The sequence below is a fragment of the Capra hircus genome, chromosome 17, assembly GCF_001704415.2.
Source record: "Capra hircus breed San Clemente chromosome 17, ASM170441v1, whole genome shotgun sequence".
Classification (NCBI taxonomy): domain Eukaryota; kingdom Metazoa; phylum Chordata; class Mammalia; order Artiodactyla; family Bovidae; genus Capra; species Capra hircus.
The window spans coordinates 17,437,596-17,462,786 of NC_030824.1; the positions used below are offsets into that span (position 1 = coordinate 17,437,596).

The 25,191-nt window shown below is 42.2% G+C and overlaps 2 protein-coding genes across 8 annotated transcripts in view; one reads left to right on the forward strand and one right to left on the reverse strand.

The window, feature by feature from the left end:
- RNF34 (ring finger protein 34) lies at nucleotides 393-20,706 on the forward strand. The gene is made up of 6 exons (XM_018061273.1): nucleotides 393-509; nucleotides 12,197-12,415; nucleotides 15,440-15,847; nucleotides 17,338-17,439; nucleotides 17,697-17,898; nucleotides 19,761-20,706. The coding sequence occupies exons 1-6, from the start codon at nucleotides 504-506 to the stop codon at nucleotides 19,949-19,951; spliced, it is 1,128 nt and encodes a 375-aa protein (XP_017916762.1). The 5' UTR covers nucleotides 393-503; the 3' UTR covers nucleotides 19,952-20,706.
- Nucleotides 23,874-25,191, reverse strand: part of KDM2B (lysine demethylase 2B) — a 119,853-nt gene continuing 118,535 nt past the window's right edge. For all 7 annotated transcript variants that reach the window (XM_018061280.1, XM_018061277.1, XM_018061278.1 and 4 more), the window contains one exon: nucleotides 23,874-25,190. In XM_018061280.1, coding sequence (XP_017916769.1) covers nucleotides 25,009-25,190 — 182 coding nt within the window. In that variant the 3' untranslated portion in view covers nucleotides 23,874-25,008. The remainder of the gene's footprint in view (nucleotide 25,191) is intronic.

The window sequence follows — 25,191 nt, forward strand, 5'->3', positions numbered from 1 at the left end:
TTACAAAAACCTTCCAACCAAACCGGCTTTTTCAAATTTACCACGCCCCTTACCGCCCTCACCTCCCAGAGAACTTGACCACCCAGCCTTAAACCCAAATCTCTGCCCCACAGATTCTTCAGGGGATGCTGACTCCGATTTCAGCGACCCAATGAAGAGAACCTCTGGGAGTGTACCTACCGGCACCCCCCCAGACCCGCCCATCTCCGCCTGCGGCGGAACGGATTCTTCCTTAGCCTACCAGGCAGAGCTAGAGGCCCCGCCCCATTCCCGCCCCTTTATTGGCTTTGGGGCCAGGCCCCCGGAGTGTCGGCTTCAGATTGGCCGACTCGGCCGCCACTCGGGGCGCGCAGCGGGCGTGGCCACGCCCCTTACGTCTGGACGCTGGGTCGCCCAGAAAGGCCCCGTAATCGCCGCCCAGAAGGAAGGAGGGCGGTTGTGCTAGGAGCTGCTATGGTGCTGAGTTCCCTGGCAGAGCCGACCCAGACGCGGCGGTCGCGGCCATGAAGGTGAGGGGCCGGTGGGGCCGGGCAGTCCCTCCTCGTCTCTCATATTTGGCCAGGGCGCCTGAAGCGCCTTCTTTTTCGCCTCAGCTGTTACCCCGCCGGCACCACGGAGAGCTCCGCGGAGACCTGGGGCGGCGGGGAGGGGGGGACCCCGACCGGCGTCTGGGGCCCTGACCCGCAAGTGGGTGTCCTGGGCTGTCGGCAGTTCCCAATTACCACAGCTCTTCGGACAGCGAGGCCGAGGCCGGGGGAGAGGCCGGGCGCCCCCCGCCCTCATGCTTGGTGGGCCCCTCTCGGCGCCGGGCCCTGTCCGCGTCCTTGGGGGCCGGAGGCAGACCCACCGGTGTTTACCTCACCCTCTGTGCCTTTGCCTACAGCGTGCCCTCTCCCGTCCCGAGTCCTTGAACTAACCCAAATGTCGGGAGCACCACGGGACTGTCGCAGGACGGCAACTACGGGACGAAGGGAAAAGGAGTGTTGCGGAGAGTCGTAAAGGCTCGGGCTAGGCTCCCTGTTAGAAATACCTCAGGGCGGGGATCCCAGCCTGAAGGATCTGTTTACAGGCTTAACACTGGGGCCGTGACCTAGAGCGCTATCAAACCCAATGTGTCTCTGTCGCCGCTAGGTACGCAGCAAGTAATTTGACAGCTTGAGTCTTCAAGGTGGGTGTGAGAGCGTGGGAGCATCACTGAGTGAGAAGTTTAGGGGAAGGCGGGGAGATTCTGGCCCACTTTTCGGAACTGATTCTCTCAACTCTATCGCTGAGAATTCTGAAGAACTCTGGGTACAACAATCAATTCAAGTATTGATTCAAACCAAGTGGGATGAGTCATAAGGTGATAGTCTTTCAGACTTAGATGATTTTTTTAAGTTCTGTGAAGAGGTGTGATTGACAGTGGGTTAAGAAAAATAACAGAGTGAACCGCTAGCTTAAAACTACTTTCACAAAGCCCCAAGGAAATATTTTGTTGAGCATTTCCCACATGTTAGCTAAGAGGGATATTTCATGCATAGAAGTAATTCATAATACAATCGCATCCTTTGGGAGTTTGCCAACCAAAAGAGAAGAGACATTCTCAAGAGACCACATTCTGAGGGAGAATTTGATATAAGGTATCAAAAATGCAAAACCCTCAGGAGCAAGAAAGCATTTTTTCTGGCTATAGGAAGCAAGGAAGATTTTTGGAATAGGTAACTTCTGAACTGGATGTTAAGTATGAGTATATTCAAACAGCTTATTTTAACTTCCCATTTCAGCCATGAAATGTTTCAACTTTGAATTTACCTATTAAGGTATCTAAAACTAGCTTTCTTTGCTGAAAACCATCATCTTGCTGTGTTTTATTAATAAGATCCAAAAACAAAGCAGGAATCTTTATACATAACTCCTCAAAGAATGTTAGTATCTTTATTAGTATTAAATTTGTGACCTACCAAGAAACAAGGTGTCAAAGGAGAGAATGAGGGGCAAGTCCAGTGTTGAAATCTTTTCAGGAGTGTTTTTGAATTTAGGTGGAAGATGCTGCTTTCTGAGTTGAAGTTTTAAAAACCAAATTGGATGGGATTTGAAAATGTAAAAAGACATTTGTGAAACATATTGTGAAACAAAGTACAAACCTGATAGACCAGTCTGAACAAGACAAATATGAAGATTCTGTTTTCCATTTAAATTTCTGTGAATACTGGATTCATAAAATTTAGGATTTGAGCTATTTATTAACTTTGTTTCTCACTAGGATTAATTATGTGGTGTCATCTGAAGATTTCTGGGCAGGATCATTGATTCCTGATGTCATGAAATTCTAACATATGAATGTTCATCAAAGCAAGTACTTCTTTCACTGGAATTAAAATTAATTTAAAAGTCAAGCAATCAGATAAATACATCTTCACACAGACCCAGGAATAGGAGCTGGTTTTAGTATATGTATAAAATGGGTATTTACTTTCTTTAATTTTTGGGGGAGGAGTCTAGAAAATGTTGTTTTGAAATAGGTTTATGTCTCAAAGATTCAGGTAACTGTTTTACCTTTGAGTAGTATCTAATTAACTTCCTATAAGGGATTTTAAGAAAATACAAATTAGTGTCATATGTTCAGTTCAGTCGCTCAGTTTGCAACCCCATGGGCTGCAGCATGCCAGGCTTCCTTGTCCATCACCAACTCCCAGAGCTTGCTCAAATTCATGTCCATTGAGTTGGTGATGCTATCCAACCATCTTATCCTCTGTCATCCCCTTCTCCTCCCTTCAGTCTTTCCCAGCATCAGGGTCTTTTCATCAGGTGGCCAAAGTATTGGAGCTTCAGCATCAATCCTTCCAATGACTATTAAGGACTGATTTCCTTTAGGGTTGACTGGTTTGATCTCCTTGATGCCCAAGGGACTTTCAAGAGTCTTCTCCAACACCACAGTTGAAAAGCATCAATTCTTCAGTGCTCAGCTTTCTTTATGGTCCAACTCTCAAATCCATACATGACTACTGGAAAAACCATAGCTTTGACTAGACGGACCTTTGTCAGCAAAGTAATGTCTCTGCTTTTTAATACACTGTCTAGGTTGGTCATAGCTTTTCTTCCAAGGAGCAAGTGTCTTTTAATTTCATGTCTGCAGTCACCATCTGCAGTGATTTTAGAGCCCCCCAAAATAAAGTCTCTCACTGTTTCCATTGTTTCCCCATCTATATGCCATGAAGTGATGGGCCCAGATGCCATGATCTTAGTTTTTTGACTGTTAAGTTTTAAACTGGCTTTTTCACTCTCCTCTTTCACTTTCATCAAGAGGCTCTTTAGTTCCTCTTTGCTTTCTGCCATAAGGGTGGTGTCATCTGCATATCTGAGGTTACTGATATTTTTCCCTGCAATCTTGATTTCAGCTTGTGCTTCATCCAGCCTGGCATTTCTCATGATATACTCTGCATATAAGTTAAATAAGCAAGGTGACAGTATACAGCCTTGACATACTCCTTTCCCAGTTTGGAACCAGTCCGTTCTTTCATTTCTGGTTCTAATTGTTGCTTCTTGACCTGCATACAGATTTCTCAGGAGGCAGGGAAGGTGTTCTGGTATTCCCATCTCTTTAAGAATTTTCCATAGTTTCTTGTGACCCACACAGTCAAAGGCTTTGGCTTAGTCAGTGAAGCAGAAGTAGATGTTTTTCTGGAATTCTCTTGCTTTTTGTATGATCCAACAGATGTTGGCAATTTGATCTCTGCTTCCTCTGCCTTTTCTAAATCCAGCTTGAACATCTGGAAGTTCTCTGTTCACGTACTGTTGAAGCCTAGCTTGGAGCATTTTGAGCATTGCTTTGCTCTTGTGTGTCTTTTAGTTTGATTTAATTTTCCTTCCTGTTTTTCCGTATTTATATTGATTTCCCCCTTAATTGTACTAATAATGTTCATTGTTCCAAATTCAAATGAGACATCAAGAAGAAAGTAATCTGTTTAATGTAATTTCTTTTTTTCCTTCTCTTTTCCTTGAAAGGTGGGGGAGTGATGCTAAGGGTTAAGTATACTGTTTAAAAAAAGAAAACCCAAACAGAAAGAAGACAACATTTATGATCTCCAGAACACGTTATTGTAAAAATCAGTCAATTTGGTCAAATGTCTTGCATAAAAATATTACATTTTTAAGACCAGCATTTGTTTTTGCAGCCTGCTTAATGTTCAGATGGTATGAGAGAAAGAACTTAGGATGCAGAGTTTCCTCCTTTGTGGTATATGGTCTAATACTTGATCATTAAGGTAGCAGAGTTGCTGGCATATTATATTTCAGTTGAAGCACCAGTTTCAGTAAGAAATCCTTTGACGTTTTAAGAAACTGTGTTCCTCCAGTGGCTCTAAATAGGGTAAAGGTTTTTGCTTATTATCTTAACAGTTTCTTCTGGTTTACTTTAAGTGTAGGGAAGTTTAACCTCATTAAAATTAAAACTGTAAAACTTATTCTTTTGTATCATGGGTACTGAGATTTGAAATGCCTTGTCTTATTGTTAACACAAGGACATTGAGTTTCAGCAAACTGAAGGTTGTTCACAGTTTAAACACAGAGTTTTTGATGATTGAGTTCTCTGAAGAAGCTTCCACTAATGGAAGAACTGAATTCCTGCCTGGTCCTTATAACTTCTTACAGCATCCAAGAAAACTAATGTTTCTGAAATGGGAACTTTTAGGTTTATCCTTAATTGTGTAAATTATTACCACATTTAGAGTTAAAGCAAGCAATGCTTAGGAGGTGGCTTCATGATCACCTAGTTTAGTCAAAAGCAAATGATTTAGACTATGATCATTTAGATTATTTAGCTTTCCTCATAGCTCAGCTGATAAAGAATTCACTTGCAATGCAAGAGACCCTGGTTTGATTCCTGTGTCAGGAAGATGCCCCTGGAAAAGGGATAGGCTACCCACTCCAGTATTCTTGGGCTTCCCTGGTAGCTCAGATGGTAAAGAATCTGCCTACAATGCAGGAGAGCTGGGTTTAATCCCTGGGTTGGGAAGATCCCCTGGAGGAGGGCATGGCAACCCACTCCAGTATTCTTGCCTGGAGAATCCCATGGACAGAGGAGCCTGGCGGGCTACAGCCCATGGGGTTGCAAAGAGTGGCACAGGATTGAGCAAGTAAGCACAGCACCCATGATCATTTAGTTTTTTACTGTTTTCAAACCCATTAACTCCCCCTGCTTCCTGATTTAGTCTTCATGGAAATCAGTATAGCTTTTCTTATTCCTCATTCTAGTTTGCCTGGCTACTATTACATTTGGTGGACCCATTAAAAGGGATCACATCCTGATATAGTTTAGAAGAGGATTCAAAGTTTGTAGTAAACTTTTTGTTAATTCTCTCAGTTGAGCATTTTAGAAGTCTCCCCTGCCCTCAACCCCTAGCTATTCTAAACAACACATTAGAACACACACACACACACAGGCAGCAGCTGAACCTTGAGTCACTGAACACACACAACATACACACACACACAGGCAGCAGCTGAACCTTGAGCCACTCAAAAACTCTGGCATTGTGCCAGAAAGAAGGCTGGGCTACTGCTCTCCCAGAGAAACAACACATTTCCTCTTGCCTTTGTTGACTAAAATGATGATTCAGAATGAGCCTCTATTGTGACTCTGACTGAGGAACACCAGAGAGTGCTTATAAAATTGGTGGTCTGGTACTGTTGTGGAAATAAGTGTCACAGCACTGGAAACTGTTAGTCCCGCTCTCCTGCAAATTGTCTAGGTTTGTGAGTAACAAACTAATCTGGAGGAGAGGGACTTTCCTCTTCATTCTCTAGGAAGAAACAACGCAGGAGGAACACTTTCAGCCTTTCTGCTACTAGAAAATAAAGAGAAACTTCTATGTTGGTGATCTTAACAAAGGAGCTAAACATGCTTGACTCAGTACTTTCCTGGGACCTTCTCAGATCTCACTTCTTTTGGTTGGGATGACACTGATTAGCTGGATGGTAAGCTGCTGTTGGCCAGCTGTGTAGGTAATTGGGTGACATGTTATCAAGACCAGTTGGCTGCAGAGCTAAAGTCATGTTCTCCCATTGGTGTTACCAGTAAAAAAGCAAATATTAAAATTCTATTTGTCTTATCTGTTTACTCAGTTTTAGAATGTGAGTGACAAAAAAAAAAAAGTGTTATTGGCTCCCTAAGATCTTGGTGCACTGGCTTTGGAAAAAAAAAAAAAGAGCTGGCATTGGAAACCAGAATAACATGAAGAGATCTAGGTGTCTGGGGCAGTTCAGATAAGAGACTTTAAAACTTAATTTCTTACTGTGGGTCATGTAAGTTTTTAATATGATATCTGGTTCTTAACTGATGCCAGGCAGGCCCTGGTTCTGTGGCTAATCTGTTCAGGAATAATTTTAGTCTTAACAGGATGTGTAGGAAAGGGATTAGGTTTATCAGGAAAGTCATTTATTTTCAGTAGTCATTGATGGCTAGAAAATCAGCTGCAAACAGCTACATTCCCTGAGCTAGGAGTTTTGTGCCAGACATAAGTAGATGGTTGCCTTATTCAGTTATTCTCTATGTTGTTTTTGAACTATATTCATGGCCAAGAGAGGAAATGTCACCATCTTTACAGATTATTGTTCCTTCTAACCTCTTGGGTTCATGTGGTTTAGTCTGTTGAGTCCTGCTGTCAACCATGGTCCCAAGTAAGGTTTAGAATTGTTAGTCACATATACCCAGATCATAGCTTTAGTTTTCAGAGATCCAGACTTTGTCTTTTTTTTCATGGAAGGGTAGTAGGTTTGTTTGTTTGTTTGTTTGTTTAACAAAGTAAGCAACTGAAAGATGGGTGGTGACCTATATTTAGGTGACACACCTCTTTGTAACTGAGGCATAGCAACAACTTGAATTTACTGCAATTCCAAAAATCAAAGAGCTGTGTCTTGTGTACTGTCTGCCTAGAAATTGTGTTTGCTCAGAATATTCAGAAGAAAATGGAATAGTTTGGAAAATATGCTTCAATCTTACTATCAAAAGATGATCAGAGTGTAAATAAAAGCAAAATAAGAGAAGGCAGGCCGATTAAACTGGTAGAAGATCTTAGAGGACAGGGAAAACAGAATTGGAAAGAACATGAAGTTGGGTCTCTAAAGCTCTTCAAGGGAGGGTACAAGTACAAGAAAGAGGGCTTTTTGGTTACAACTCCCCTAGATTCGGGAACTGGGCTCCAAGGAAACGTAAGAGTCAGAGAGTCAAAAGCTCAGAGGATAAATTCATGTTGCCCCACCTGCCCCCTTCCCAAGAGCACACATTCAACTCAGTTGTTGGAAAAATGCTCTCTTAAGTTGTTCCTTAATTGCTTTTGGAGATTCTGTCACTTGAAAAATGGGACTGTTAGTGTGTGTGTTGTGTACTCAGTCATGTCTACTCTTTGCGACCCCATGGACTGTAGCCCACCAGACTTCTCTGTACAAGGATTCTCCAGACAAGAGTACTGGAGTGGGTTGCCATTTCCTCCTCCAGGGAATCTTCCCGACCCAGGGATCGAATTCCCATCTCTTGTGTCTCCTGCATTGGCAGGCAGATTCTTCCCTGCACCATCTGAAGCCCTGGAACTGTAATATCAAGCAGTAACAGAAGTTTGGATAGATTTGAAAGGGAAAGATTAGTATAGGACACTTCAAGTACTATTAACTGAATGGCAAGGTAACAGTTGTTAGGGAGGGTCCTTGTGCCCCGAGGGAACATCAGAAGAAATTTAGGCAATTAGGACTTTAAGGGAAAGTGCTAGAAGGTGAAACATACTAATGGAAGTCAGGGAGATGGAGCCTAAGCCTGGAAGCTTCATCTTTTGCGTGGATCCTTCAACTTAGAGGTGAGGAATGACAAAAATAGTTTGCGCAATGGCTGTTTTTGATGGACGTAGAAATCACTCTTTCTCCCAATACTGGAGATTGCACACAAGAAAAGGTGTAGAGGAATAAGTTAGAAAATAAGAAATTTGGGCCAAAAAGCAAAGAACAAATGAAGGACGGCATCAAATTTCAGCCTAAGTTCCAGGCTAATAATGTGTGGTAAAGGAGAGGAACTAATTTAAAAACCAGAGTAAATTGTTGAAAACTCAAGCTGAGCCTTTCTGAAAGAATTAGGGGAAACCATGGAGGGAAAGGAAGAACAGAAAGCATATCCCACTACTTGGGGCCTGGGGATGGGACATGGGGTGGGGAGTATACACAGGTCATGAGGAGCATGTGATGGAGGTGTTGGTCCTAGAACTCTAGAGGCACAGGCTTCAGAAGTAACTGCAGCCCCTTCCACTTTGGAATCTCTGAGTGATTCTCCAGCTGAAATGATGGAGGCAGGAAGGAGAAATCTAGACTCAGCAGGTGTTAACCATTTAACCTCGACTGTATGTTCACATCACATGGGGAATTTTTTTTATAGTTGACTTTTTTCTCTTTATTAAAAAATTTTTAATTGGAGAATAATTGCTTTACAGTGCTGTGGTAGTCTGTCATACATCAACACGAATCAGTCATATATGTCCCCTCCTTTATGAGCCTCACCCACCCCAAATTCCATATTCCACCCCTCCACATAGGGAATTTTTTTTTTGTTAGTTTTGATGCCCAGACTAGTTAAATCAGAATCTTGGGGCTCAGTATTTTTTACGGCTCTCCTGGCCAGTCCAACTACTGTCTTAAGGGCAGTTTCACTGGCCTAGGCAACTCCTTAGTGAGAGGCAGTGACAGCAGCCTCTGTAGTACAAGATTAAAAATACCTGCTCCAAAGAAGTGGGGGAGGTTGAGTCACTAGAGAGATCACTTTCATTTCAGCACTGGGGTGCCAGAAAACACAGTCTTAAAGGGGAAATAGAAATGAAGTTTTTAAGATACGCTGAATGGTAAAGAAAGGTACCTGGAATAAAACTGGTAACTGGGCTTCCACACAGTACGCACAGGTAGATTTACCCTTTAGCGGGATGTGAAGAATATTCTCTTATTGGGAGATTATTCTCATTTTGGGAGATTTTGTTCAAAATTGAGTTCACAGATCTAAGGAAGCGGAAACAGATTTTCAGTGTTTCAGATTTTTCTTTTTTTTCCCCTCTGGTATGGTCTTTGGCTGATTTGTACCAAATATTATGTTATAGCAACACATTTTTGCCTGGGACAGTGCTCTGGGAGTTGGCTTGGGCTTTGTGTTTTAATTTTTATTTTATAATGAAATAACTGAAAGATAGAAGCATTCTTTCCATTATATTCCCGTCTGGGGAATGAAAAGGAAATTCTCTCCCCTCTATAGAAACGTGAGGAATTGGATGAAATTGTTACCTTCCAATATTGATGTCTACACAGAGATTCAGTTGCTTTCCCAAAAACAAATTCTTCTATTCCCTTCAACAGAACTGTGTGTATTTTCAACCTAGAATTTTAATGGTTGTACTCATTAACATGGTTTGAAAATTTGTATCCTTCCTTTACTCTCGTTGTAAAAGTGTTTCGGGACAGAAAGAACAGAATGTGCAACAGAGCTACTTTTAGAAAGGGAGTATCATTCATTTTTTTGGCCTGCAAGGTCAGAATTTTTTCCATCTTTATTACTCTTTCTTAATAAGACACAATTTGAACTTTTTAGGTAGCAGGAAAAATTTAATTACATTGCCTTTTTAAAGAAGTATCATAATGAAACCTTTTACAGAGTTATTTATCAATTAGTCATGGTGATGCAACTATAGAAAGAAATTCTGTTCATGAGGAATTTTTACTGGAGTTAAGACAATATCACCCAGGAATTAAAAGGGTGCTAACCACAATTTAATCATTTAGAAGTTAGGTCAGCAGGAAGCTAAAGTTTCTCAAAACTATACTTCTTTAAACTCTTGGAATGAAAAAAGTTTTTCCTGGTGGTGCTTTCTGTAGTTGAGGTATCCCCCCCAAAATATTATGTGCAAATTGAATATTTTGAAAACATTCTCAGTTGTTTTAAGAGCTCACTGTTTAAAGCACTGAGGGTGAATCCTTTGCTTAAAAAACAATCACTTTAAATGGACTGTTAGTAAATCTGGATTTTTATGTTTTTATGTTTAAACAAATCATGGCTCTAGGGTCTGAGGTATGTATTTATTTAAAGGTATGAACTATTAATTATAACTTAACCTGACTTTAAAGGTATCACTATTTCTTGAGAATTATAGGGTTTGAAGCCATATAATACTTAAGTCAGTGACCCTGATGCTTAAGACTATTTGAACCTTGTATTGTGGTTTCATGTTTCTTTACCTTCTCTTTTCCCAGTATTTAACATAGCATACTACTTCTGGTGGGCTTCTCAAGTGGCGCTAGTAGTGGAAACCCGCCTGCCAATAGAGGAGGCGGTTCAATCCCTGGGTCAGGAAGATCCCCTGAAGAAGGGAATGGCAACCCATTCCAGTATTCTTGCCTGGAGAATCCCAAGGACTGGCAGGGTACAGTCCATGGGGTCACAAAGAGCCAGACACAACTGAGCACTTGAGCACACACACGCACTACTTCTGAGCACACACACGCACTACTTCTGGGTAGTAGCAAGAATGGCATGATCCTTCTCTAACATTCCAAATAACCTTTTAAGATTGTTTATAAAAAAGTTTTTTAAGAGTTCATTGGACGAGCAGTAAATGTTTGACAGAGTTAGATAATGAAGGGACAGCGTACTGTTGTCGTTTGCCCTTTTAACTAGTAAGACCTCACCTACCTGGAATTCCACTACTTATCACATTACCTAGAGTCTAGAATGTGCTTAATCAGGACAAGGGGCAAGAGCTCACTGGTTCCAAACACCGTAGCTTTTTGTTTTTAGCATGGGAAAATGCCTAAAGCCCTCACTGAAAATATATTTTTATATACACTTCTAACCAGCTTGGTTATCAGGTTTCTGAGTACAGTAAAAAAAACGAAGTTGCTAGAGGTAGCTATAGTGATAGCAGTGATGATTCACAGAAAGGGAAGAGATGGGAGAAAACATAAAAGGCAGCATATTAGTTTCAAGCCACTTAGTGGTGTAGCAAATAGCCCTTAGAACTCATAACGTCATTATGGTTATCGAGTTATCAAAAATTATGTTCAGTATTGTTTGCTTGTAAAAATTTTCCTTAATGTTAATGTATACATTCTTTTTAACAAATATTTATTTATTTGGTTGTGTTTGGTCCTGGTTGTAATAAGCGGGATGTTCATTGCGGCATCCTGGCTCTCTAGTTGTGATGTGCAGGCTCTGGAGAACTCTGTGACCAGCTTTGTTGGCCCATGTCATGTGGGATCTTAGTTCCCCGACAAGGGATCAAACCTGTGTCCCCTGCACTGCAGAGTAGATTCTTAACCACTGGACCACCAGGGAAGTCCCTAATATTTTCTTTATAAAGATTTGGAAAGCAGGGGAAAACTCCAGAAAACAAATTATATGAGATCTACATGATAACCTAGAGAGTGCCTCAGTTGGCATTTTGATGTTTTCCCAGTCATTTTTAAAAAACCAAAAATGTATTCATATGCCATAGTTTATTATGTCCAGTTACAAATGAGAGGACCGAAGTTTAATGAAATTAAATAATTTGAATTTATATTCTTTCTGCTAAATGACAGGAAAAACTGCTTCAGCCTACAGAACAGTGCTATCTGTAGTCACCAGTCTTTAAGGTTGCCAGGTAGAATACAAGACACTTAATTAGAATTTTAGATAAAGAACAATTTGTTGGGGGGGGGGTGATAAGCATTAACCCCAAATATCACACAGCATGTACTTCTATCCTGTCTTTTTTTTTTTTTTTCTGTGCTGTATGCACATACATCTCTAAGCATTTATGCGTGGGGTTTTTGTTGTTTTTTTAATGAAATTGGGTTCATATTGTATCTTTCTCCTTTAGTTAACAGTGTATCATGAGGATCCCCAAAGCCAAATATTCTTTGTAAATACCAGAATATTACCCACTGTCAAATAGCTTAAAATTTTGATGCTAAAAAGATAATCTCGATGGAACTTCCTTGGTGATCCAGTAATTAAGACTCCATGCTTCCACTGCCAGTTCAATCCTTGGTCAGGGAAGTAGAATCCCACAGGCCAGGCAGTGTGGCCAAAAAAAACCCCCTCACAATCTCAAAATTATTTAGGGCAAACATGCTTCTGCAGAATGGCATTCCTTAAGAATCCTGGAGAGCCCAGGTTCCACTCAGCTTTAAACTGATGCCTGTTTTTGTTCCTTTTCAGGCGGGTGCTACGTCTATGTGGGCTTCGTGCTGTGGGCTACTGAACGAAGTCATGGGGACTGGAGCTGTCAGGGGCCAGCAATCTGGATTTGCAGGAGGCACTGGTCCATTCAGATTTACACCAAATTCTGATTTTTCTGCTTACCCACCAGCATCTGCAGAAGGGCCTAATATAGTTTGCAAAGCCTGTGGACTTTCATTTTCAGTCTTTAGAAAGAAGGTGAGTTGCATGAAATGTTATATACTAAAAACTTATGTGTCAGAATTCTCAACTGTATGTTATTTTGAATACTTTCTTCATTTCTTCTTATGCATGTCAAAAACTTAGTCCTAATAACCATTTCCCATTTGGAAAGTATTAAGTTGAAGGGGCTGTGTATCATCGCTCAGTTTTTCTGACTAGACACTATTATTTCTCATGATGCTCAGCCATCCTTTCTCCTGATTCTGACTTTGTTTATCCACTTTGATTCTTCCTGATACTGCTTATGTTCTGAAGCAAAAGATTTAATTAGTCAACAATCTGTTCAGAGATGATTTACTATGGCTCTGACCTCAAATTTCAAAAAATATGCCCCTACCCATATGAACTCAAGTGAAGAAGTGACTATGTTAATATTGACTATTGTTTAAAGATTCAACATACCACACTTGGGCTAAAACAGTTATTTTTTTTTAGGACAGAAAGTCATTCTTTCTGAGAACCATCATATTGCTAGGTCATCTCCTAGTCTGTCAGTTTAGTCTTTTAAAATACTTAAGGAACAAGGTGTTAGCAAGGGTTGGTATTCCTAACCCCAAGTGGAAATGACCACATCTTAGTATCTCTAAGCTTTGCTCACGGAATGGCTTTGATTGTGATTTAAAGTTCTGCAAAGAATAGCAAGGAGAGATAAGAAAGCCTTCCTCAGCGATCAATGCAAAGAAATAGAGAAAAACAATAGAATGGGAAAAACTAGAGATCTCTTCAAGAAAATTAGAGATACCAAGGGAACATTTCATGCAAAGATGGGCTCAATAAAGGACAGAAGTGGTATGGACCTAACAGAAGCAGAAGATATTAAGAAGAGGTGGCAAGAATACACAGAAGAACTGTACAAATAAGAGCTTCACGACCCAGATAATCACGATGGTATGATCACTCACCTAGAGCCAGACATACTAGAATGTGAAGTCAAGTGGGCCTTAGAAAGCATCACTATGAACAAAGCTAGTGGAGGTGATGGAATTCCAGTTGAGCTATTTCAAATCCTGAAAGATGATGTTGTGAAAGTGCTGCACTCAATCTGCCAGCAAATTTGGAAAACTCAGCAGTGGCCACAGGACTGGAAAAGGTCAGTTTTCATTCCAATCCCAAAGAAAGGCAATGCCAAAGAATGCTCAAACTACCACACAGTTGCACCCATCTCACATGCTGGTAAAGTAATGCTCAAAATTCTGCAAGCCAGGCTTCAGCAATACGTGAACCGTGAACTTCCAGATGTTCAAGCTGGTTTTAGAAAAGGCACCAGAGATCGAATTGCCAACATCCGCTGGATCATGGAAAAAGCAAGAGAGAGTTTCAGAAAAACATCTATTTCTGCTTTATTGTCTCCGCCAAAGCCTTTGACTGTGTGGATCACGACAAACTGTGGAAAATTCTGAAAGAGATGGGAATACCAGACCACCTGACCTGCCTCTTTTTTTTTTTTTTTTCTGACCTGCCTCTTGAGAAACCTATATGCTGTTCAGGAAGCAAGAGTTAGAATTGGACATGGAACAACAGACTGGTTCCAAATAGGAAAAGGAGTACGCCAAGGCTGTATATTGTCACCCTGCTTATTTAACTTCTATGCATAGTACATCATGAGAAATGCTGGACTGGAAGAAGCACAAGCTGGAATCAAGGTTGCTGAGAGAAATATCAATAACTTCAGATATGCAGATGATGCCACCCTCATGGCAGAAAGTGAAGAGGAACTAAAAAGCCTCTTGATGAAAGTGAAAGAGGAGAGTGAAAAAGTTGGCTTAAAGCTCAACATTCAGAAAATGAAGATCATGGCATCTGGTCCCATCACTTCATGGCAGATAGATGGGGAAACAGTGGAAACAGTGTCAGACTTTATTTTGGGGGGCTCCAAAATCACTGCAGATGGTGATTGCAGCCATGAAATTAAAAGATGTTTACTCCTTGGAAGGAAAGTTATGACCAACCTAGATAGCATATTGAAAAGCAGAGACATTACTTTGCCAATAAAGGTCTTCTAGTCAAGGCTATGGTTTTTCCTGTGGTCATGTATGGATGTGAGAGTTGGACTGTGAAGAAAGCTGAGTGCCAGAGAATTGATGCTTTTGACCTGTGGTGTTGGAGAAGACTCTTGAGAGTCCCTTGGACTGCAAGGAGATCCAACCAGTCTATCCTAAAGGAGATCAGTCCTGGGTATTCATTGGTAGGACTGATTGTAAAGCTGAAACTCCAATGCTTTGGCCACCTCATGCGAAGAGTTGACTCATTGGAAAAGACCCTGATGCTGGGAGGGATTGGGGGCAGGAGGAGAAGGGGACGACAGAGGATGAGGTGGCTGGATGGCATCACTGACTCGATGGACATGAGTTTGAGTGAACTCTGGGAGTTGGTGATGGACAGGGAGGCCTGGCGTGCTGTGATTCATGGGGTTGCAAAGAGTTGGACACGACTGAGTGACTGAACTGAACTGAGGGTACAGATATTATAAAGTGGTGTCCTCTGTTTGCTTGGCTTGATGTTGAGAGATCAGTTGTCTTTCTCTTTTCTTCTCTGTGTTAGGGGCTTTCCCCTCTTCTCTTACTTATTTTTTATTTTATATTCGATATATTTGATTAACATGTGAACAGCTCCCCTTCTCTTTAAACAGGAAATTTTCACAGGAAAAGAGCAGGAAGAGAGTTTGTGCTTGTGCTTTTCTGCTCCATGTGGTTCAAGTCAGCTCTGCTTTGCTAATTACATGTTTGCACTCATGAGTGGAAAAGGTTTTAATTCATTAACACAAGAGTATTTTTTTTTTAAAGGGCTATATTTGTACTTCGGTGAATCCAGACTGCCTCAGCAATGACTGTTTTGATTTTCACAGCTTTGAGAACACGAAACGCCCATGGGTCTGGTGCCATAGGGGGCTTCATAAAAACTAAAATTTAATTTTAATAGAAAACGAAAGGAAAACTAGGGCTTTTGCAGTGGCTTATGTCTGGCTCTCATTAAATGCTTCTTTTCTCTCTGTCTCTTCAGCACGTATGTTGTGACTGCAAGAAAGATTTTTGCTCTGTGTGTTCAGTCTTACAAGAAAATCTCCGTAGATGTTCCACTTGTCACTTATTACAAGAGACGGCCTTTCAGCGCCCTCAGTTAATGCGACTGAAAGTGAAGGATCTCCGACAGTATCTCATCCTTCGAAACATACCAATCGATACCTGTCGGGAGAAAGAAGACTTGGTGGACCTGGTCCTGTGCCACCGTCGGCTGGGCTCTGAGGACGACTTGGACACGAGCAGTCTCAATTCCTCAAGGTCCCAGACTTCTAGCTTTTTTACACACTCATTTTTTTCAAACTATACAGCCCCGTCTGCTACCGCATCTTCGTTTCAGGGAGAGCTTATGGGTGGAGACCGGACCTTAGGATCTGGAGCGCTGGCACAGGTACGAGGGTGCAGTTACCCCAAGGGCCTGGCACATCGTCTGCTCTTGGCCAGTGTGGTGGGGCCCTCAGGGCTGATGGCTCCTTGCTGAGCAGAGGTTCCACGCTTTGCTGAACTCTGTGCCTTCTGGCTCCCCTAGTGTGAAGCTCTGCACTTGGGTGCTGTACAAAGGGTCTGAAAAGAGCTTGTCAGTCTTGACCTTAGTTATCCCAGTTTCCTTAAATCCTATAGTTAAATACTAGCTGTTGATATAATGGCCGTGAAACATAGCACATAAGTGTTTACAGGATGTAAACATTTTTACTATTTGTGTTTACTATTGAAACTAGTAAAAATGTTTACTATTTGTGTGTCAATGACCATGGAAACTATAAGGTAACCTAATGCCCAGTTGTCTTGCTACGGTAAAGTTGTGCTCATCTAGATATTGGGAAAGAGCCATCTGAATTAGCAACATGATATGGTTATTTACTCATTTCAAAGAAATGCCAGTGCAGAATGTTGTCCCAGTGAGGTCCTTGGGCATTCTGATGGAATAACATGCAAGGGCTTGTAATTAATACCCAATTTGTATATATGAATGATTCTAAAATGCTGAAAGAATTGTTTTGAACATTTCTCTCCTTGTTTAATTTTCTCCTCTGAGGAAAGAGGTTAGAAGCAGAGGGAAATGTGGTCTAGTTGCTTTCTAAATAGTCATAAATTAAATAAGCCCAAGCTGGGCATTTTATTGTTTTGTCAAATGGCAGCTGGCACAATTATGATGCAAACACAGGATGCATGTGTCTGACCTTCAGGTCACTTTGGGGTATATGACACCACTCAGGAGGTGTGGGTTTTGGGTATTGCAATATGGTGCTTGTGAACTACTGGGATAGAATACTTGAAATCAGAAATTGACATAGGGTTTCTGTTCTCCCTAAAGAAAAAAGTATCTGATGGTTGAGGAACTTCTAAAAACTAGAACTAGCATCCACCATCAGTGAATTATTCTAGAAAGCTTTGCTTGGAATTAGAATGTCTAAGTATGAGATAGTAAGACTGAGATCTTTGAAATCAAATAGCCCTGACACTAGGGCTGATCTTAGAGCTTTAGTTTCTACCTGTATCTTAGAGGCTCCAGTTAAACTAGCCGTGTGCAGGTCCTTTGATCAGGACACAGTGCAGTTTCATATGCTACTGGCTTTGGTATCCTGTGATGGCCCCTTCTTAACTCCTTGGGGAATTAATATTCTGGTTAGACTTTTACAGATTCACATTCTTATAGGAATTTGACCTGTGAGATAACTATGGAAGGTTAGTTATTTAGAGAATCATGTGGGGCCCAACTCTTTGGGAGGGGCAGCAGCTCTCAGGACCCTGGGAAGGTGTGGAGTATACCAGGTATTGGGGCCATTCTTAGGGAGGATGGCTGGAAGGGTTTTCTCTAGTATTAAATATGGGTTGATATTGCTAGGAAAAGTCCTGGCCTAATATCCATTATGTGTGTAGGAGCCCAGTGAAATAGCTTCAGCAAACACAGAAGACGATGACGATGATGACGACGATGATGACGATGACGACGACGATGATGAAGAAAACTTGGAGGAGCGGGTGAGACTGCCTGTGTAATTTGATTTTCCTGACATTTCTTCACCCTGGTAGGGAAAATACCCATGTGGACTTCCGCTAGATTAGCACAGGTTGTTGCTTCTAGTCTGAATGCAGCACAGCATATAGGACACAACAAGGACTCGTGAGAAGTCTGGATCGAACCTCCAGGACCAGTGATGCCCGTAGGGCAAATGTGCTACGCTGTTTTCCTTGCTGAATTTGCAGGAACAGCGGTAATGGATGCACTCTGATTTCAGACGCCTGGCCTCGCCAAGAAGAGAGTGAGAGCTTCTCTGTCTGACCTGTCAAGCCTTGAGGACGTGGAAGGGATGAGTGTGCGCCAGCTGAAGGAGATCCTGACTCGGAATTTCGTCAACTATTCTGGCTGCTGTGAAAAATGGGAGCTAGTAGAGAAAGTAAACCGGTTATACAAAGAGAATGAAGAAAACCAAAAGTCATGTAGGTTTATTTTTCCTTTTTTTTTGTCCTTAGAGTAGCCTTCTTTAGGCTTTTTAAAACTGGGCTGTCTCTGTCACAATGAAGTCCAATTTATTTTTGAGAAAACTGTCCTTTGATTGAGTGTGAATTAGTCATGAAGCTGTTTATAGATCTTTTAAGCAGTAGGTTCATTATGTAATGTTGGCTTTGAGATCACCATTGCTTCACCATTGCTGGTGAGTCAGGTAATCATTTGTTCAGTCTGTTTTTTCTTTCCATAATTTGTTAGAACTCTAATGAAATTCCTTGGATCTATAAAAAGGCTTCTTTTCTCACTCACCTGTCTTGCAAGCTGGTACTTAGGATTTAAAAGCTATAATTGAGATAATCAGTGGGGAAAAAAATTCTCTAGAGCCAAGATATTAAGTAGTTCTTAGCATCAGTATTAGTAGGTTTCTGTGTAAGTCATGAAAAGCTGAGGTTAAGAACTTCTAAACTACATACTGATGGAGCATGGAACAGAAATCCTCAGCTAGTAAAGGGTCAGGGCCACAGAGCATTTATAGGTAAGAGAAAAGAATTCAGTGGTGTTCAGACTGACAAATATTATGTTCTAATCTCAAAAACAGTCCTCCCATCATTAACTTTTATCATCTTGAATTTTTTTCTTTAAAAGCTGGTTATAACACAGCATTGGTTGATAAACAGGTCCATGCCCAGAATATGCAGAAAGCCTTTTGGCACACCTGTTTCTAAGATGATGCCACAATAGTAGACACAGGCATCTTAGTCACTGGAGCCTTTAGAGGCTTACGTGTCATCTTATTCCATGCACGCTTTCTACCCACTTTGCGGTAGTGGTGTGGGCCGAGAACTAGGACCTCAGAGGACAAAAATCTCTTGACATGGCAGTGTTTATTTCTCTTAAATCCGGAGACTACTGGCCCTTAGAGATTGGATTCCTGTTTGGTTTTCCTAACCTTCATGATTCCCATTGAGTCCTTCTGTGACCTGTAGAAGGGGAAACCTCACTGTCCAAAGCTCTGTGGCCAAATCTCAGGCTGCAATGAACTTTTTAAAATCATTCCACACCTTTCTTGTTCAGAACCAGAAGGTGCCTTTTGAATAGACAGACCCCAACAGTACTATCATAGCCAGAAACACAGATGAATTTCAAGATACTTCCAAGACTCAGGGGGTGCCTTCCCCCAGTGACAGGCAACTTGATGTATGATGCTTTAATAAACTTTCCTCAGTTCCTCCTCCAGAGATGAGGCTTTGGAGTCTGTGACTTTCCCAAGGCCACACAGTTGGGCTGGAAATTACAATCATGTTCTGACTCTGAGGCTCCTGTATCAGCCAGCCTGGGGTTTCTTCATTTTTATTTACAGAAGCAAACCATTATTATCACAAAAACCTTGTATTATGTACACATATAAAACAGAATCGAGGGTCCCCAGGTGGCTCAGTGGTAAAGAATCTACCTGCCAATGCAGGAGACACTAGTTTGATTCCTGGGTCGGGAAGATCCCCTGGAGGAGGAAGTGGCAACCAACTTCAGCGTTCTTGCCTGGAGAATCCCTCGGATAGAGGAACTTGGCGGGCTACAGTCCTCGGGGTCACAGAAGAGTCGGATACGATTTAGCAGCTAAACAACAGCAACATAAAATAGCATTAAATAGCTAACATTTGCTAGGCACATCATCCCTGGCCCTCAGCTTAGCATTCCTCACTTATTCTTCACACAACCCTACGAGGCGTCCTTACTGTGATTTCTAGGGGAAGGAAGCGAGGTGCGGAGAAGTGGGGACTGCTGCTCACGGTGGGGTCACTGGGTCCCTCCGCGGCCGTGCCCGCCACCTCAGCCCTCTGTTGCCTTTCAGATGGCGAGCGGCTGCAGCTGCAGGATGAGGAGGACGACAGCCTGTGCCGGATCTGCATGGACGCCGTCATCGACTGCGTCCTGCTCGAGTGCGGGCACATGGTCACGTGCACCAAGTGCGGCAAGCGCATGAGCGAATGCCCCATCTGCCGGCAGTACGTGGTGCGCGCTGTGCACGTGTTCAAGTCCTGAAGCCCGCCCCCTGCGCTGAGCTCGGTCCGAGACATCTCCGTGCACAGAAGGGGACTGGAAACTTCCTGTTCGAAAGCTGAAGCTATTTAAAAAAAAATTACTTTCACTCCTAACTGGGGACGGGAAAGATTCATCCTGAGTTGCGGCCACACTGGTCTATGCCGTATGCCCGTCAGCCTGAGCACGGGCTCAGTTTCCCAGGTTCTGCTGGGCTCCCTCACAACGCCTCTGATCACTCCTCGCTCAAGTGGACTGCTTATGGCATCAGCTACTGCTCTCTTTGCAGGACATTTCTCTTGTTCTCTTGTTTCTCCTTCGTCCTATTTTTAACTCAGATGTTTGAAACTTCTGTTCTCTTTGGATGAGATCACTGTCTGCAAATGGCTGACATGGTACACGCTGAGCAGTGGCACCTCTGAATGTTCATTTTATTAGTCATGTATATTTTAAATGCTACTATTTGATGAATGTAAGTTTCCACATTGTTGCTCTTTCTGCGTTTCAACATCATTGGGAACAACTGACATTCTATAGTCATCTGCCAGGGCCTTAGACTAAACATGTCCATTTTTGTTCAGGTACAGCTTTTTCTAGCAAGGGCTGCATCTAGCTTCCTTCATTAGAGAAGTGTGCGTGTTGAATTCTTTATTAACGTGTAATCTGTTTACACTGTTTTGTATAGTGAAAGTGTATTTTCAGTGCTACCCACTAGCTAATTTGAACTTTAGGAATAAAATTAGATTTTAAGAAATGTTTTTATGGACACTTTTCCTGGTCAGTTCCTAATTCACTTGGGTACAGCATGAATGGGTGTCCATGCCTGGTCCAGCACCTCCTTTAGAAGAAGGGGCACCTTCAAAGATGTTGCCCCCATCTACCCTTGGCTGCTGACTTAATGGTGAGTTTAACTACATTTTCACCGTTTACTGTGACCAGGTGTTGTGCCAGGTGCTGTGTGGTTATCTCCAAATATATATTACCTCATGTCACAGATGGGGAACTCACTCTGGGAAAACTTGTCTAAAGTCTGTTAAAAAGTCACCACAAGGAATTCCCTGGAGGTCCAGTGGTTAAGACTCTGTGCTCTCATTGCCGAGGGTTGGGTTCAATTCCTGATCGGGGAGCTAAGGTCCTGTGAGTCATATGGTGAGGCCAAAGAAAAAAGTTTTTAAATAATATAAGCCCCACCTCAGAATTTGAACCTAGCTCTGATGTTTTTTCTTAACTCCTCTAATACCTGAGATGATAAACCTGAGAAGCTAACTTATGCAAAAAAGGTGCTTGGGATATTAATGATCTGAAATCTCTCTTCTTTTAGATCTAATTCTGATCACGGTGGTTGAGTTGAGACCAACTGTGGAGTCACTTCCACTGCTGGTGACGAGGTATGTTTTTGGGAAACATCATGTAACTCCTTGGGTGAGTCCTGTGGATTTCTGATCTTTTGACTCTGTGCAGTGGGTAACACATGCCTTCAGGTGCTCAGGATCCCGAATGAACAAGATCTGAAAATTATAGCAAAGGAGGTAAAGAGTCTTCCCCGCTGTGCTTATGGCCAGAAGTTTGGCTATGAAATAAAGTTGCCTTTCTATGTTTTCTGATAGTGAGAGTCAAAAGCATGTAAACCAGTGCTTTGTGGATACTCTCAAAACCTCTTTTCTTGTGTTTGCTGGCAGACCCAAAGCTCAGCCCCTGCTGAAGCTATAGGTGCACTTAATCTGTACTTCTAGTCAGATAGTGAACTCCAGAAATTCAACATTACCCACAAATCACTAATTTGGTGGAGGGGTCTTCAAATCCCGGCTAGTGGGTGAGATAGTAAACACACCTAAATAGAAGCCAAGCAGCAGGTATTGGTGTATCTGAAGTTAAATTAGAAAGTTGAGATTTGTTTGCTCATAGTCTCAGCTGAAAACAGCTTATTTACTGTTTCCTCTTGGACTTATATATAGTATCAGGTGCTTGTTTTAGCAGTGAAAACTAGTGGTGGATCTTCTTAGGTATCATTTTCAAACAACCTTGGCTTAGTAAGAAGCAAACACATTTTCAGCCTAATAGATTGCAATAATAAGGGACTAATTTATTTGGCAGAGGGCAAACATCTCTCTCCGGAACCTGCATTTTCTAGCTGCATGCCATGTCTCTATTTCTGAATAGGTAACCTGTCATATGGATCCACAAGGGAATAGTGACATCTCTTTATCCTCAAGGTACGGAAGGATGTCATTCGATGGGCCATGATATCTCCCTTTGTCAAGGTCAGCATCCCTCAAGGAAAGGGTTGGAGCCTCTCCTCTTTCTTGGGTTAAGATGTGGTCTTACCCAGGAAGTGCTCCGTATGGTTTATGTGCCTTCCATTACTTCATCAGATACAATATTTGGGCTCAGAATAGCTGTTTGCAAGCATCTAGCTTGGCCCAGCCTCATCTAAAGCTCATTCTGAGGAACAGGTCTGTACTGGGATATTCTAAGTACCTTGACATAATGTACCTTCAAGTTGTGAACATGTGTTCACATGTCCAGTCATGAGTTAGTTCACATACCTCGCATACACTGTCGTGCATGCATCGTCTAGGAGTGGTTGTGCTTTTGTGTACTTCACAATACTGTAGAGTACAGTGTTTATTTCAAGCCCAGGATGTCTGGAAGCAAGTGTTAAAGCAGTGATGTAGCTGGTACTGTACTTAAAGTCTGTACTAGAAGATGAGAAATGTGTCTAAAGTATTATAAACCTATACAGTTCTATATATCTGATTGCATTAGTTAGGTATTTAGGCTACTTTGTTGGACTTCAGAAAAAGCTGAACTTAGGAATGTGCTCTCAGAACAGAACTTGTTTGTGTATAGGGGACTTACTATATAATCTTAACTGGATTGTTTCGTACACCTGGGGGATGGTAATCTGTGACCAGCACACTGCAAACGTGACCAGGAAACAGGGTTAGTTTCTAATGCCAAGATTCTACATGGAAACGACTGTCATCCTTCAGCAGTTCCCAAGGAAGAAGATGCCTTTACTGGACATCAGGGTCAGTCTTACTCAGAGGTTCGCAGCACTCAGGCTGCCAAGAAGACTGCAGCTTGACCTCTGGTGTGGGTGCTCCACAATGAGAGATGAGGCTTGTTAAAGGTGAGCGACATTTTTATAAACCATCACGTGTTAATCTTACGTCTGTCAAATGGATCCCCTGAGTTAAATTCCAGGGTGCAACAGCTTCAGATGTCTCCAGTTTGAGTCAGAAAGGATCTCTGGATTTAAATGAATAGGAGGCATAGACCTAGACGGGATCTAAAACCATTTCACCATGGGGGGAAAAAAAGGATTGGGGGTGGTGGTGTGAGTATGAAATGACTATTAGTGGGAAAGGTTAGTCCCATGAGACCCAAGTCTGATGGTGCCGTTGATGACTGAGGAAGGAAGCTGGTCTACCTTTATTTTTAGATGACTAGTTGCATCTTTCTGTGATCTCAAGTTGACTTCCCACCTGGGGTAGTTACCTCCTAGCTAAGGGCCTCCAGCCACCCCAGCCCCAGGTCACCAGTTCAGGCTGTGGTCTCCTTGAGTCGCCTCCACTGGAGGCTGAGCAAGTGGACCCCCGTTCCCTCTCTTTGGCAGTGGAAATGCCAAGTGGCTGTGGAAGTTATTTTATATAGGTGTGGTCAGAGGCAACCACACAGGTAAGCCACTCTGCCCCTTAAAGCAGTTTGTATCTAATTCTTACATGTGGACTTACCTTATTAGCTACGAATGGCAAGATCTCTTTCTGACGACGGAAAAACATTTACCAAGGGGCTGCTGCATTTCTCTGGTGACTAAGAAATGATACCTAGTCTGGCTTCAGAATAGCATACACTGGTGTCGAGACTATGGCCTCTGGACCTCCCAGTCCGCCCCAGAACAAAAACCCTCAAAGTCCAAGAGTGGGTTTTTTTGTACAATTGTTTATACAAATCCAACAAAGGTAAAACTGCATCAGGGAAGGTCTAGGAAAACAACACCTTACAACAGTGGCACTTATGAATGCGTAACTTTACAACTGGGCAACAGCCATGTGCTAAACCTCAAATGAGAACTCAGCTCACTTCAAAGGAGAGAAGAAAAGAAAAGGCTGCGTTGGGTCATTTATTCTATTTCTCGACTCACTGTATAAATTAGATCTATGTAGAATATAAGAGCTCATGCTGGAGCAAACCCCTCCTGAGTGCAAAGGCTGAAGTCTGAATTTCAAAATTTTGAGGGAAAAAAAAAGGTGAATTCTATACAGAGGAAATTTAGCAAAGTGTCTCTCTCACTTTGACTATAATTTACATATATCCACATCATGCTTATGCAATTTCTTGACATACAAAGCAGGCTCTCAACTTCCAGTTAGACATGCTTTTAACTAGAGGTCTTAGCCTGCTTTGCCGGATCTGGGCACATGTATAGATGGGTTTGTATGAAGTACAGGGAAAAGTTCTCTCCTACCTTAAGGAAACCAGGGAAGTTGGCAATCTCAAAACAATAAAAACACTGGTATGCATTCAAACCTTGCATAAATAACTTTTAAACAATTTGTACAAAAATAGTTCTGCATAATGTAAGATGTAACAAAACCAAACAAACATGTTGAGACGGCAGATGTGGTGTGTGGTCCACTTTATGTTGACACCAAAACCCCCAAAGTTGTCAGGAGTAAGGTGTCCAAAACAAAAAACACCACCACCCCCCCCAAAATTTCCTAAGCTCATGCTTCAGTAAGAGAATGTCGCCCAAGTCCATCCTCCTCTCCAACGGGAATGTCTTCTTGGTAAAGGCCGCCTGAGCAATGGTCCAGAAAGCAGTGCGGTTTTGATTCAAAAAGACCAGAGGAAAGCACCAGGCTCGCTCATCCCCCAAACGGTGGCGGACTGGCTTCTCCCTCGGCGAGACTTGCAAAAGGGAATCGTCTGGGGTTTGTTGTTCCAAGTTCCAAATTGGAAATATTTAAAGGCCCTAGTTTTTTGTAAAGTCTTTCCCCTTTTCCTGGCGTCTCCCCTCCCCTCCCCTACCCCATATTTACATACTTGTCCTTGGACTAACTCAGTTTTTGCAGGAGTTTTTCTTCCACTTGCCCGAACTGGACACTAACAGACATTTCGGCTATGAACTGCTCACAGCCTTCCTTGGTAACTTGCTTGCAGTACCTCAGGTCAATGTGACAGATATTCCCACAGCGTTTGAAGAAGGACAGGCACTGGTCAGTCACCTTATTGCAGTC

Bases quoted from the DNA above. Each gene is read 5' to 3' on its own strand.
- RNF34 (XM_018061273.1), top strand. The intron at 15,848-17,337 runs GTACGAGGGTGC...TTATGTGTGTAG, and splicing joins GATCTGGAGCGCTGGCACAG to GAGCCCAGTGAAATAGCTTC. The intron at 17,440-17,696 runs GTGAGACTGCCT...CTCTGATTTCAG, and splicing joins AAGAAAACTTGGAGGAGCGG to ACGCCTGGCCTCGCCAAGAA.